This window comes from Ooceraea biroi, chromosome 6 (assembly GCF_003672135.1).
Source record: "Ooceraea biroi isolate clonal line C1 chromosome 6, Obir_v5.4, whole genome shotgun sequence".
NCBI classification, from domain to species: Eukaryota; Metazoa; Arthropoda; class Insecta; order Hymenoptera; family Formicidae; genus Ooceraea; species Ooceraea biroi.
Window position 1 is genome coordinate 13,873,521 of NC_039511.1, and position 16,236 is coordinate 13,889,756.

At 33.9% G+C, this 16,236-nt stretch overlaps 1 protein-coding gene across 3 annotated transcripts in view; it reads left to right on the forward strand.

Annotated features, from left to right (window-relative positions):
* Positions 1-16,236, forward strand: part of LOC105276733 (scavenger receptor class B member 1) — a 40,461-nt gene that overhangs the window by 2,758 nt on the left and 21,467 nt on the right. Inside the window, exons 2-3 of one of the 3 annotated variants that reach the window (XM_011334595.3) lie at positions 7,656-8,333; positions 8,427-8,625. In XM_011334595.3, the coding sequence (XP_011332897.1) occupies positions 8,445-8,625 (181 nt within the window). In that variant the 5' untranslated portion in view covers positions 7,656-8,333; positions 8,427-8,444. Of the gene's footprint in view, positions 1-7,655; positions 8,626-16,236 lie in introns of all 3 variants that reach the window. The other 2 variants (XM_011334596.3, XM_011334594.3) reach the window with 2 other exon arrangements.

Here is a 16,236-nt window from a genome sequence, read left to right on the forward strand (position 1 = left end):
TCTAGGACGTTACGATCTTTGCTTTTCGTTTAAGATTAGCGATAGATTGTTTTACGAAATGTGTATTCCTTGTTGATTGTAGCGCATATTTTAATTGGGATTTATCTTTTGAACTTTTCACCAATTAATGATTCAAATTACGACTCTTTTGTCACGCACTAAAACGAGGCAACGTTTTAGCGAGCTATCTTTTTAATTACGTTTCAATCGTCCGTTATTGTGAAATTAACGATAGTTATTTTGCTTTGTCACTTGTTTGGAACCTAAGTGTGTATTTACGGCTTAATACCATCGAAAACATATTTATCAGGGCGATACTATTGAAATTATGACACGGATAAAATTTTTATCGCATCTTTAGTGCCGTGTTGCTTCTCTTAGAGATGTTGGTGAACGCGATCCATTGACGTTTATTGATACTAGTTGCGAAAATTTAATATCAAGAGAGACCTCAAGGTTCCATATTAACAATAAGATTTCTTAGTATTTAAAATTAGATTTCTGATTCAACTTGGATTGCGTAAGGTTGGACGTATATTGGATTTGTCCATAATTGTATTTTACATTATTTTGTTACTGTCATATTATTAAACGTTTTGAAACGTTGAGCTGTGTGTTGCGTCGCGTTTACCTGTTCTGCGGTAACGTGAAACGGTTAAAGCATTGAGCTGTTCGGCAATGCGGAACAAGTAATTCTAATCATTATTTTCCTCATTACTACATGCATTGTTCATATGTCGTCTTGCTATATCATTATTTGCATAGCAAATCAATTGTTTCCTTGAATAATTTTACGATTTCGGCGAATGTTGAGAAGTCAATAAACGGTGAATGTCTTTCCTCGAACACAATTCTTATGAGCTACTATCGCTTATCGTATATAAAGGAACCGCATCTAAGGAAAAGATCTGCATCACTATTGCCGAGTGTATTGTATTTTAATATCTGTTGGATTGATTTCGGAATTTGGAATATGCAACACCAATTAGCTGCATTTCAAAAGTTTATATTTTTGAACAGATTGCTAATAGCTAGTTTTTAGAATTGTGCTTGTTTTTGACCCCGAGGAAGAAATGGAAAGTTTTAAGTGACTGCTTTATTTTAGTATTGCTCAAGGTAATACGGCCAGCACTGATCATTTCGAAATTTGAAGAAATCCCGAGGAAGCAATTTAATACTGGCACATACGTGTATATGCGTGCAGGCCTCTTTTTCTCTGTGTGTGTGTGTGTGTGAGTGTGGTTAGTAGTTTTAATGTGCAATTATCGTATGAAATACATCGAAAGAAGTAAGTCAAAGTAAACCTTATCAATGTTACACAAAGTATCACTTTGATAGGAGTTTGTCAAAATTTCTGATGATGAGAATTATCATTTGCAGTAAATATATCTGATACATACATAAGGCAAACATTAATACTTCCAAAGCAGCAAGCAATTAATAAAAATATTGCTAGATGTTTTGTCTATCAAGTTTTCAGAAATCTGACAAATTACGCATTATATAAGTTTGCATAATTGTATATAAATAACGTTTGAATGAAATTACAATTCTGTTAAAATTTTAATCATGCAAATGAAGCATCAATTATAGATAAAGCAGGTGTTTGCATTTAATTGATGTGCTTATTAGATTGATACTCTAAAAGACTTTAAGTCTTATGAAGAGGCTGATCACTGGCTTCAATTAAATTGCCTTGCATAATATTCTTCGTGAATGATGATGATCTAATTAAATGATTATGATTGCACGTGATTTAGATGCAATCCAATTACGATCGAAATGCGAGAAGACAAAGCCTCGTATTGTCCGAGAAACGAATAATATTATAATCAGCGGCAAGAAGTCACATCATCTGGATAATTTAATCTTCTATTATTAGGTCATTAACTAAGTAATCCGGGTCGCGTCCAAATGGCAATACAAAATTGTAGTGAAATTGTGTTTGAGACTTCTTTTGTTTTTTAAAAATTGCTATTCTGCTATAAAAATTAATGACAAGCTATGTTGTGCTGTCACAAGTAAGTATTTAATTTGATTTATCACCATCTAGATGCGACCCGAATTACTTAGTTAATGATTTAATAAGATTTTAATTATATTTATTACAGAGACTGCATTCTATCTCCATCATTCTTCTTAAATTTTTCTTTACTTTTCTAATTTGTTATTTGCCGGTGTGGAACTTTGTGAAACTTTTCCGTCGCACTTGGTCATATGTAAACATAATAAAGCGATATTAGAATGCAATACATTGAGAAGTGGTTTTGCTTCATTATCATACTAGTGAGGTACTTTATGTTAACACATTTACTGGTAATACATCGATAAAAAAATTAATTATTATGCAAAAAAATGACGTAAATATACAAGAGCACGATTTAAAAATGTTTTATTTATAATCTACCCTGCACTATTAAAAAATGTTATTCGTAGTATCGATGAATGACGTTCATTAACTTAAAATTCATTGATACAATCAACTTTTGAGTGATGTTACGAATATTACATTGAATATTTTTCATTAACTAATGATAGGATTCATTAATATAACGCATCACAGTTTGTTGATATAATGTACTTAAATGTTTCTTAGCTTAATGTAACATTTATTAAATCATTGAAAAAGTTCATTTTTCCAATGAACGTGTTCAGTAGAATCAATAAACTCATTCTTAAATATGTACTATATAAAATTTTATAGACGTGATTAAACACATTCAACATATTAACGCATTATTTTGTTAGTTAATAAAATTTGTACATTAGCGCAATAATCGAATTCATAATAATAAAGTCCAATGCATGAGTCAATTACATTATTTATTAACTCAATAAAGTTTTTTGTTATGATAAACCTATGGCAGATTTTGTTCAATGTACATATTCATTGTTACAATAAATTCTAATACTAGTTTAATAACTGAAATTATCCTTTTAAGAAAACCTAAATTATTATCGTAATAAAATAATTTATTGGACCAATTTTAATGAATGTTTCATTAATGCAGTGAATACTTTTATAGGAGTTACGTACAGTTTTGGTTCGGTGTAGTAATAAACGTATGGAAAATATTCAGGATCAAGGATCGCTAAGTTTTTCATCAATTTTGAGCTTAATAACGGATAATTGACTATTATGGTAGATTAATTCATAAAATCCAGTCTGGAAAATCAAGGACAAACGAAATTGACAAACGAATAAAGCCAACAATATAAAAAAGTTCAAAAACGGTTATAAAGAGCATTGCGAGGAAAAGAAGCGGAATTTTGTGCGACAAGAAAGATTCAACGAAGGGAAATGAAGACGTAATAAAGAACCAAGGACGTATGAAGGCCGTATGTAATGTCGAAGATTAATGCGTCGCGGGACAGGATCAAATCGATTTGCCTCAGACGAATAAATAGATCGATAGAGACGTCATATCGCGTTCTCGCGATATTTCATCCTTTTGGCGAAAGTCTCGGCGATCCGTGGAGAGTCATCAATTGTTTCACTGCGAGGGACCGGTCATACAAGTTCGGCGTAACGGAGCGGCGGTCGTGGCTATGTACATCACCCTGGGTGGTTTCACTTCTTTCGGTAATGCTGAAGAGGTCGTGAAAGCTTGATCTAGTTTAGCGTCCGCGCGCAACGGCAGACGGAAGCATGCGTCATGCCGGTTGCTGTTCCTGGCTGCATTCGTGAGTGGAAAGGCAGCTATCAGACTTCCTTTTCGCTATCATAGTTGAAATGACCGTCGTCGTCGTCACGTTTGAGGTCATTACCATTAACTTACCCGCGAAAAGAAGATTGGAAATAAGCCTGAGGCACAGGCATACAGAGAGAAAGATAAAAAGAGAAAGAAAGGAAGATAGGAAAGGAGAACGACTTTAAATGAGGTTGCAGGAAAATATGTAGCGAAGAGAAGGCTTCGGTCTGATTCAGAGGATTAATACGGCAGAAACAGCGACAGGAGGAAGATTATAAATAATAGAGATTCGATTGCAGATACCCGGGGTGAATTCACACTTCGCGGATGCACGGAGCGAATTACTTAATTTAGGCGCGAAGTCATTCAACCTATTATACCTCTTGAGCGTAAAGTCATTCAGAATACAAATATACTTTCACATTTAATAAAGATTGAAATCTTAACTCCTTGACACTTTAACACCTTCCGCCAAAAGGTTGGTAATTAGAGCGCTACGAAACGTTTTCTCCGAATGTTCAACGAGTCTCCCGAAAATATTAGAAATTCTACTTACTTGTTTCTTTTTTTCTAGAAAACGTTTTTCTAGACGTTGATAGACTCTTGCGTTTAATGAGGGACTACTTTGTTCATTGATTGGATTTGTTCTTGATTGGAAGTTGCGTTGATAATATAATAATCTCAATCGTTAACGTCCTTGTTGAATACCGGGCGCGATCGATAATGAGATCAAGAATTAACTGTAATGTGTATGATTAGCACGCAGTTATGTTTGCGGCGAGTAATCGGAAGCACAATTAGTTGAATCAATTGCTCGAATTGTAAACTTCATTACCGCAAAGTATTCCATATATCTTGCCGTGCGGGCATTGGTTACACTTGACAGACATGGAGGTATGTTAAGCAGCAATAAAAACACATCTTATGCGAATGCATTTAATGGAACGAATGCTGCGGTCTCCTTTACGTCTCACGCAGAATAGTTCACGCTCGATGCTTCTGACGGGGGCATCAAACGTGCTTGTAACAGCATTATGAAGTCTTTTTCTTACAAGCCTTTTTCTGTAGGTATAAGATGCAATTCGTGAACATCCCACCTATATATTTGTTCCTATCTCAGGAAATGATTAAAACATGATATAAATATGAACATAATGTCTGTATATGAATAATGCGTCTCCTCGTCTTTATCTTTCTTTTCTCTTTCTTTCGCGATAATCTAAATTTATTGGACCATCTGTCATACTTCGCCGTTGCTGCAAAGTGGCAGGAGCAGCTGAACATAATGCATAAGTTACCATAATGGCATGTTTAAGCGGTAGGAGAAAAATAGCAATGCATGCACGACTACCGAAAGTCTCGGCGACCGACAATCGCCTTTGCAGATATGAGACCGAAAGTCCCGGCTACCGAATGTACCCGCGTATATCATTTTCCGTGAGCAAGGTGCGCGCAACCGTAAAGAGAAAGATGGAGAAAGAGAGGTAGATTTATGCGAGCACAACCGAAACGCTTCAGTGCAATCGCGTAACGGATGTGCGTGACCAGTAACCATCTCTCCGTAGGCCTTGAAGCAATTTTACGCGACTCTCCCTCAATTCACTGAATTTTGTAAAATTTACAGACTCAATTTCGGTGTCCCTCCGCATTCAATTACGTAAGATTAACTGATGCTGCATCGGATGTCGTGACCTATAACATCTTATTATGACCCTCTCGCTCGGTTAATGACTGATAATGTGTTCGGATAACATCAATTTGAAGTCGATGAGTCAAAAATAAACTCTTTTAACATCAGTTTATCAAAAAGGTCGCAACAGCTCATTTAACTAAACTATCTTGACGTATTTTAAAAAACCGCTGCCGTGAAAATCGCTTCGTTTATTTTGCTTAAATTACGTGCCATGTGTGTTCATCGTAAAAGTCATTTCTCGAAGAAGTCTAAACGATTGCGTTAATGAATTCTGCCATTTCTAAATGAGTTTGCACATTAGGAAACTTTTCCCTTCGCAACTCGCATTATATTTAATTTACTTGAGATTCGTAGTTGATTACAAATAAGAAACTTTAAAAGAATAAAGTTTTGTTTAATCTTTGCACTGAAGAAGAATCTTTCTCTCTGTCTTTCTCTCTCTCTCTCTCCCTTTCTGTCTTCTTTTCACTCCTTTTTATTAAAAACTAATATTTTTATTAAATAATTTAATTAATATTACTCTTGCATCACTGTATGATAGATATTTATAATTTATAACGCTAAGATTTACATTGCATGCTTTTTCGCGTGGACAGCTGAAAATTCGTGCAAAATCATTAAATTTCTTTTGTTAATAAATTTTTAACCTTTTCCCGTCGGAGCACTCAGAGGCATAGGTACCCACTTGGTTGTAGTGATAATAAAACAATCGAACGCTTGAGCCGATACCCGGGCTTCGACAGGAAAGGATAAACGAGTCACGGCTAAAACCTCCTGCGTGTAATATTGTGATTTTTGCGATGAGCGCATAGGATAAACACTTTTTTCATATAAAAGACCTTGGGCTATTGATTAAGTTCATTAAAAATTCTATTGATTCTATTGACCCAGTCCTTATAGTGATATGATAATCATGCCTCTATTCAATTAAGTGCATTGCGTAAATGTACACGGTCTCATTATTCGATCTTTGTTTGCACGTAAACTTAATGCAAGACAGGACTGTGACTTTTAATATTATTAGAAAATGTAGAAAAATCGTTGTCTGATCGCATTTATAATAATATTTCATAAGAATATTTCATGACACGCAAATAAGTGATTATAGCTACATATATACATATATATAATACTATGTAATAACCATGTAGAGAAGATCATTCGTGGAAGAAAGTCATTATGAAGAGATTCTGCCGCGCTTTGAAAATAATATGGATAACAATTTTTATTATTTAATATTTTTCGAAACTTGTGTGCCAAGTTTTTCATTCTTCCAATCATTTGATCTAATTATTCAAATCATTCGAGTATCCTATTATTTTGACCAGTGCAAGCGAAGATTCGCTGTTCCAAGTTTTCAGATTTAATAGTTCTGGTTCTACCGTTAGCAAAAGTGCGTTTCCGAGAAAGATAAATTAGTTTTATGTTTATATTTCTTTGCCAGTTCGCGCGCGATACTTTCCAATCTCATTAGTACCTTTCGAAGACATAAAAATAAAAAAGATGAATTAACCTGGCGGAATGTACGTTGCATTCTTAAACATAATCGTCCTTGCTTACTTAACGCGTTCCTATAAAATACCAGCAATACCTTTTTACGCATATATAGTTTAAGTTCCCTGCCACGTGTACCATTTTCGGTACACACTAACATTCTTTTATAGCCAAGTAATATTTTTATCGTTGGTAAATAAAGTGCAAGAAAGTAATTGTTGGTATCACTATTACATGATGATATTTGTTAAGCTGCATCAATTTTCACTATTTACTCTTTTTACTAAAAAATAAATAAATAAAAAATAAAAGCTCACAAAAAGCGAAAAAATAGATAATAATGTTTACATATTTATCAAACTCTATAACATGATTTTAGTACACATGGCCTGAAAATGACAACTACTCAAAAAACGGCTTGGCCGGAAACGTGTTAAGACAATATTTCCAACTTTATTATGTTCGACTTGTCATTTGCGATAATACTAATACCGATAATGCTAATACCGATTTTTATTAAAAAAGGCAGTATAAACGGTTTTAATGTAGCGTGTGTGATGGGATAAAAATGTGATGGGACAGTTTGCATATAAATGTACATTTTGCATTTACGTAATGCGCGTTTAATGATAAAAACTGGATTTATATTGCGGGAGTGTTGATTGTCTGCTGTTCTTGTCAGTTTGTCTTGCATTTTTTCCATTACAATTAGTGCGAGTGATTTCTTTCTCCTCTACCCTTTCTCTTTTTTAACTTTGTGTGGTTTTGCGTTTCAGGCACAACTAAGGATGAAGGACCGGAACCACGACGAGTGAAAGCGGAGCTGGAGCAACGCATGTTTTACTTGGACCAGGTGTGAAAGTGCTGTGCGGTAATACGTTCGTGCGAGATAGCCGGCGCGGTGATATCTGTCGAAACCGCGTTATCAGTACGCGATCACGAAGCGGCTAGGTGACGAGAATGATGGCAATAACGATGTTGATTCGTGCTCATCACGAAAACAATGCTCGGCACAGATGATAATGTTAATAACGATGAAAATGATGATGATGATGATGATGATGATGATGATGACGATGATGATGATGATGATTCCTTGTAGATGCATGTACCTTGGATCGACACGCCTGGTCGCCATTAGAACGTAGAGTAATTAATTAGTTGCCTTTGAGAGAGAAAGAGAGAGACCGGTTAACAGGATTAACTAACTTTTATATCAATTTCATTCGATTGAGATTGCGACAATTCTGTCCAAACGAAGGTCCGATTTAAGATTCGAATGCTCAAGGATCAGTCTAAGCGCGACCGACACGAGAACTTCTTCACTTCTATTACTTACAGCAAGTGTTCGATTAATCCAGCAAATCACAGATGCGATTTACGATTCAAAGGCTAGACTCCGCAAAAGTGACTGTGGTGAATAGACCAGTATCATCTAACATTAGTGTCATTGAGTAAGATTGATTATCCAGTGGGATAGATTGTCCAGTGACATTGATCAACGAACTTGTAAAACTCGAGTTGCTGTTCTTCCTTTATCATTATAGATCAACCAAAGATTGAAAATGAAGTTCATCACGTCTTTGTTCGGGACCGGATCCCCGAAGGCTATGGGCAGGCAATACATGAAGGTCGGCAGAAACGCCCTTTTCGGCGTAAGAACTGAACAAAACGACAATATTTGCGCTGACAACGTTCCGAAACCGCTGTCCTTGTTAATCTCCAGAAAAGGAAAGCTTCGACACGGTGAGTTAGAAGCTTTATTTATAAATACTTTTTTAAACAAGTTAATATTTTTAGAGTGGATTTTCTCATTGTTTTGTATCATTTAAGTTTATTTAAGAGATTACTTAAATTGTTAAATTATTAAAATTCTAATTATTTGAAATGCTAATTATACGGAAATTTAATTTTGACAATTTATATTCACACGTAAATCTTAAAACAAAAGACACTATGGCGTAAATGTCGGGTGATAAAATCTGGTTAATAAGTTCTAAATTATAATTCCTACCTACGATTTTCTGCCGCAACTAACGAGTAACTTATTGTTAGATACTCACGGGAGTTTACTCCAACAATCAGACCGGAACAAGATTACAGCACGAATAATGAATTCGCATTACTCACTCGATATCTTTTTTAATTAGCCATTACTTGAAATGGTAATTGATCTAGTGTCAATTAATCTTTGTGAGGAATTTTGCTAATAATGTATCGCTCGAATATGTAGATCACAATAGTCGTTGCTGAATTATGAAGCAAAGGCATGTAACGAGGTGTTTCTTGGTGGAGAGAGTTATGGAAGTGCGATAAGCGTTTGGAGAATGTTTGAATTTAAATTTATTCATTGCTGCCCTAGTAATACGTACAATAAATTCACTGACCGTTCAGAATAGATATTTAACTAAAATTTATACGGTGTTATTATCTCATTTTATAAATGACTTAATATTGAAATAAATTTTTACTTTTTTAACGTTGCAGTTATAAAAGAAGAATTATTATACTATATATTACTATAAATTTATTCCATAAATATATAAATACTATAAATTATTTATTAGCATTTACAATCTACAGAAATTCGAAAATTGTATTTAATTTCCATGAAATATAAGGTATTTTCTAGCAAAAATTCGAAGTTTATATAATAGTTGTTATTGAGACTTTACATCAACGATTGTCATTCATGATTAAGCATGAGAATTATCGTTTCAAACCATAACTCTAATCACATTCAAAGATAGTACATAATTAGCGTTATTCGCAGGGTTGACCAATCAATTCTCATTTCAGAATATTTAAAATATTCTCGTTATCTTATTTCGCAAATAACGAGCATACCATAGCCCATAATCGATTAGACCATGGTTGTTTGTGTCGTCAATTAGAGTTGCGATAGATGTTTTACTGTGCTTCACGCTAATCTTTGTAAAGACTATTAGCAAGAAACATTCTGTTCGACCTTCGTGAAGCATGAAAGTTCGACTTTTCTGTATGTAAATTCATTGAATTTTTACCAATCATCGCATCAAATATTTTAGACATTCAAGTCAGATTTACGTGAACTGTTATGACTTCTGTAATTAGTGTATACGTCAAACCTAAAGTTTTCTTATCTCGATGATGGCATAAAAAATCCAGCTAGTAATATAGTTTTTATTAATGTTGACAGATAGGTGTTTTTTTAATTATAAAACGTTGAACTACTTATTCTAAAAATTGTATTTACAATAGAGTAAGAAAGAAGTGAAATTTTTCCCAAACCTCTTCACTTTTAATAAATAAAGAGATAAACGGTTATAAATGGAATACAAAAATTAATCTAAATTAGAAATATGACAATTTTAAAATTATAAGTTGGCACATCTGTCATTATTTAGAAGCAGTTATTTCTGCTTCGATATCTGTGCAAGACAAGTCCTCTCGAGAGTGTTATTATATTACCATAATGCGCAGACTTGTGTTAACTCGGACATGAAAAATAATCACATTAAAGTTATTTATATCTTATAAACATATGTACTGTATATCTGATAAGTTTGTCAGACGAACGTCTGAGGAATGCTTACTTCTGTTTACTCTGTTATCAGAAATAATTATCCGCAATACCGACAAAAATCAGTAACTCATGCGTTAAGGGGTTAAAGGACAGTGTTTAGATAAGATTTTTATTTTTAGAAGACGTAAACACCATTTTAAAAAATTTACTCCAGACTAGATAAGCAATATGGTAAGAATTGCATGAATTGTGCAAACTTTTAGACGTAGCTTGATCACTTTAAATGTAAAACAAGCGAACAAGTGTGTTGTTGATGAACAGCATTCAGGACGCACAGTTGATGTGTCAACACTCCAGCTTTGGAATCTTGAGGCATTTATTAAAGAAGATAGGCGGAGTTACAACCAAAAAATTACTAAAAATTGCAATATCAATGTTGTGCCATAGTTTCTTCCATTATTTATAACAAATTGATTACCATAAAATTATCGTAAAACTTGTTTAAGACGAGTTTCAAGATAGTTTAAAAAAGAGGCATGAAAAATCTAGACTGCTCGTCCGCATGTAGTACAATCACGCTTGAAAAATTCAGTCTCATCCGCTTATAATTCAGATCTATCCGGTTGGATTTTTTTTGATTGGCCAACTCATGGAGGCATTACGTGGAAGGTTTGAAGATAACAAAAATGTGAAAAAGATGTATAAATCTGGCTCAAAGAACAGGGCAAAGATTTCATTTTGGGATAAAAATGCTAGTACAACGATGGAACAATTGTATAACTGAAAAGGATTATTGAAAAGTAAATTGTTGCATAACAAAAATATTGATTGAATAAACCGTATTGAAAGGACGACCTTTCTTCATTCTTGTTTCCTTATTTTTGAAAGACTCTCGCATTGTAAGTAACACATAGTAGAAACTTCGAAATGGTGTTACGAATACATACGATATTCTAGAGTTAACATGATCTAAAACAAATGCAATTATCTTTAAGATCTTTTAATGAAATTCTCGTTTCCTTTTTCTCCTAATGAAAATTTAATTAGGTATCTCTACTTTCCACAACTTTTTAATTCTTAATTGTTTATTGTAAAGAACGTATAAGAAAACATGATTGGCAATGAGTTTGAAATATTTTACACACAGTATGTCTTATTTTAGTTTTTTTTGTTATATTATAATTTATACATTTAATTTATACATGTTGCAATTTATGTTTGAAATGTGTCTATAATGTTGGTGATTAAATTCCAGTAGTTTCGAGAATGCAATAATTACATGACGGTCATAGATTAAATGGAATCGTCGTAATTGTCATCCTAAGTGTCGCACAGAATGCATAAAGTTCGTTATTTCGAACGGTTTATATCAGTAAAAATGTTCTACAATGTTCTAAAGATTAGAGAATGTACATAATTGCTATCCATCAGAATAGCGAGCATTGGTATGAGCATTCTAACGTGAAAAATCAACATTGATGTTTGTGCGTTAACGTACTGCGTCGGATAACGGTATTAACGTGGAATTATTCTAAGCTAGCAGAATTAGTATATGATTAGCACGTGATACAGTAGCGATTGAAAGATTAATTACTTTTAGCTAATTACAAAAGGTAGCTGTAATGATTGATGAAATGCCACTGAGTGCGTACTTTATTTATTGATAATCGAACTGACATCGACTTAAATTCTTGTTTAACTTCTTATCAGATTAGATCTCGGATGAAATATCGGTTAATCTTTCTCTACAGAGGAATCGGCACGTCAAAAGATTAGAGAGAACAAAATGCTACAGGAAAGCTGATAACGGTGTATCACCTTGTATATACACACGTATAATGTAAAACACTGTGCGCAATGTGCTCAATGCATCTCCGGAGGCCGGAGTGCAGTGGGCCAGTGGAACGCGAGTGATAGAGGACAGGTTGCACAGTTATATGTTACGCATCCACTACGATTAAGCGCTTCACTATCACCAAGACGTGTAAAGCCCATCTCGCGGTAAAAGTCCGTTGACTAGAGAAACTTGAGACTCTGTTCTCGAGGAATCTTTTAAAAAAATAATTAAGTAATATTCGCTGTGTGTAAAACCTCTGATTTATCGTATTATTTAAAGCATTCGATAAAACAGGCGTGAATACGACACAGCCAGCATCGAAATCTCCAATAATGCATTATCCGGCGCGTTGAAATTTCCGATGCGAAATAGAGGATATTCCCATAGTTGAAATATTTATTTTCTAATATTCCTAACATCGTGGTACCTTAATGTGACATAATTTAAATATACATAAAATAAAGTTGTTAAAATATTTATCGAAGAATCTTGAAAGGAAAAGATAGAAGAAAAATCCATCTTTCAATTCTCCCATCCTCCGGACATCCTCACCCCTAGTCTAGCGTATTCCATTCTCCGTGATACCGTTAGGTTCCGCGAGAAAATACGAGTTTCTGCTCGTCTTGTTTTCATCGTGCGCGACGTTCACGGCAAGCGTGGCACGATTTTCACTCACGCTTTGCATCACGCGAGATAGGCACGCTCTTACGTAACTCGAAACTCGTCGCCGTTCTCGAAATCTTTCTTTTAACTTTTCTCCACGCAAGAGTGACTTTGGCTTTCGGAAGTAGACATATTTGTGCGCAAACAGCTTCCTTCCTCTTTCCTACCACACAAAAATATTGTTATCAACGTTTAAAGTTTCGTAGCAGTTCCTGTTGAAATCTTTATCTAAGCAAATCTAGATTAAACGATAATTTTTATACAAACTGTGCACAAATTGCGCAGTCATTTCACTCGAGTTAAAGCATTCGACCTGATCAAGAAAAGAATTTTAACAAATAAGAGAAACACGAAGAAAAGAGAATAACCGGTTACGTATCGTTAATATCGTTTAGATAGTATTCGATAGTATTTCTTGCGAAATTTTTGCAGTCATCGATTTACTATAATGCATATTATAACCAAGCGATTAAAAGACTACAACACTCGCCGTCCAACGAAATGTTGGAGTTGCTCGACTTTTCGAACCTTGCGATTCGATAATCGAGGACAAAAAGTGAACAAGCCTCTGATGAAGAAGGTGTGATAAATTGTTGACTGCATCGGCGTGAATTCCGCACGAATCATTTATCTATTATTGTTATACGCGACACATAAGCCGAGCGCATTGACATATTATGCCACATTTATAAATCCGCGGTGACGGCTATCAACTTTCTAATATACTCGTCTTGCAACGCATCGTGACCGAGTCTTGTCATTATATAGCGTTATGATATGCAGATTGACGACCATAGCCAGCAGACGAGTAGCGTGTATTATCGCGTCACGTGAGTTCGAGTCCAGCCATGTCGTATCGCACATGTGAAGAAACGTATCACGATGTCACCATTTTCCATTTGGTTTTGTATGTCACGCATGAAAGGCACGTGACATCTCATTTTCTCACCTGATCCATCTTTCGTCCTGTTTCGGGATTGTCAAAATGACAATAACCGTTCGTATCGTTCGGTGTGTTGTTGTGCAGAAAAGATATAGACAATACATCTGTATGTGGGTTGTCTTCGAAGTCGCACGTTTCCTTCGAGTCATTAGAAATTTATTTATAAATCATGTCGTGTGCAAGTGGAAATTGAAAGTTTTGCGAAACAAGTTCTGGATGATCAGATATTCAACCGGCAATTAAAAAGTAGTAAAATCTAACGTATCTTCCCCATCGACAAAAAGTAATTGGTGCAATTATTTATTTGTAGAGAGATTTAAAATAGTCTTCGAGTTACTTGTAGTGTTTGTACATTAATGACTTCTTAGACGTATCTATTTATATCTAGCGCAATAAGCGAATGCAGGATGTGCGTCAAATCCCAAGTTCATACTAAAATTACTACTGGTATGGGTCATGGTTTCATTATTGGAGAAAATCGCGCTATTTTCTTCTATTGCGGAAGTTATTAACATACTTACATCAATCATATTACGTTAATCTTCGTGACGAAAGTTTCAACGAGAATAGCAAGAAGGTCGTGCATTATTACTTTATTACTTATTACATTATTACTTTAGATTATTTAAAATTTGCATTTCGCAATATTGCAAATAACTCATTTTTTTTATACGCTAGAGAACTCATCTTTTATTGAAGAAAGAAATGAAGAATGGTATCGTATCTGCGAGGAAATTAAGGAAAGTTTCCTCCAGTTTTGATAAGCTCTAAAGCTCAGAATAAAGGATACATATTTTCTTAAAAGGGTTTAATTTCATATTCAGAGATTGAAATAGTCCTTTAAAAAATCGGTTTTTTTGTTTTAAGCAAATAGCGAAACGATAAGAAATATAAAAACTTTTTTTTTAATTAGCAATTTTTGAGTTAGCTATACTTACTTTCTAATGTTTAATATGTAAATTTTTGGAAACAAAAGGTAAAGACTTTTGAATTTTGAATAGAACTATATGTGAGTTGTTTTTTTCGGAAAGTCTAGTTTCCAAAAATAAAGTTGAAACGCTGCTGTATGCGTCAGCCACATGTATAAAACGACATAGGACGATATAAGTTGTTTGCTACTTGGTAACAGCATTTTTTCTGAAGGCAAGATCACGCGATTATTTTTACTATGAAAATGAAGTGCCTGAAGCAAAGTAATATTGTAAACCGATATTTACTATTTTCAGCATGGCTATAAAACACACAAAACGTTATATTATTATTATATTTTATATTTGTATTAAAATCTTATTGTAATTAATTATATAGATCTATTATTCTATTCGCATATGGATTCACAAAATCCATATTTTTTACAATAATCTGCCATAGGGTGTTCTATGTTAACAGTATCTTACTTGGCAGTTTTACACACGAAGATAAGATCAGGCTTTTAATTCTACATTGGAACTGGTTTACATCTTACCGGTATCAGAAACGCGTTATTCCAGGATTTATTTGCAATAGGATGCAAATGAGAGTGAACTCATTTATATTTCTACAGCCATTTTATATGCTGTCAGTTCCTCATTACTACATTGCATTACTGCATGTTTGCAACTTGTTTTGCTCTTTAAATATCTTCCTACTAATATTTCAAAGATTTATAGTAACATTTAACAAAGCTTTATTAGACATATGCTATAAAATCTCTTAATTTTGATACTTCAGAAAATGATTATTTTCATAATAAATTCGGCAAAAACAAATTCTTCGCATTGATGTATCGTATTTGTCGTTTTCTACATGTAATCTAGTTTTAAACGCGTCTTCTAATATTTACTATTATCTTTTTCCAGTGTGACAATACAATGATTATTGATTCCACGATTTCAATGAAATGATATGATCATATTTTAACTGCTTTCGATGAAATGTTCAGTGTCCTTCTTCGTTGCCGTAGAAAGACCTAAATTAAAACTTCGCAACATCGCTGTCAATGTGATACCAATTTAACATTGACCCTAAAATGTCGAGAGAATGTCTTTAAATGTCAATGTCGAGTTTTTAAATATATTTCTTAATAAAATATGAGATCAAGAATTTGAAATGCTAACGAAAACTGAATTTAATCCTCTTCTAGCTTTCTAATTTATTATGTTTTTTTATTAATATTGTGTGTTTATAGATTTTTCACGTGAAGTACATTATCTCTCGATTGTGCAGTGAAGTAAAACAACCTGATTTCGTCAGAGTATTATGCTTACTTGAAAACTGAATTCTAATAATATGAATCAATAATGAGAGACTCGATGAGAGATTGAAGGCCGTAAAAAAAGAAAGGTGTCTCTATTCACACGGTCAAGATCACGCTGTTATTTTTCCTATGAAAATGAAAGACATGAAGTGCCTGAAGCAAATAGTCATAAT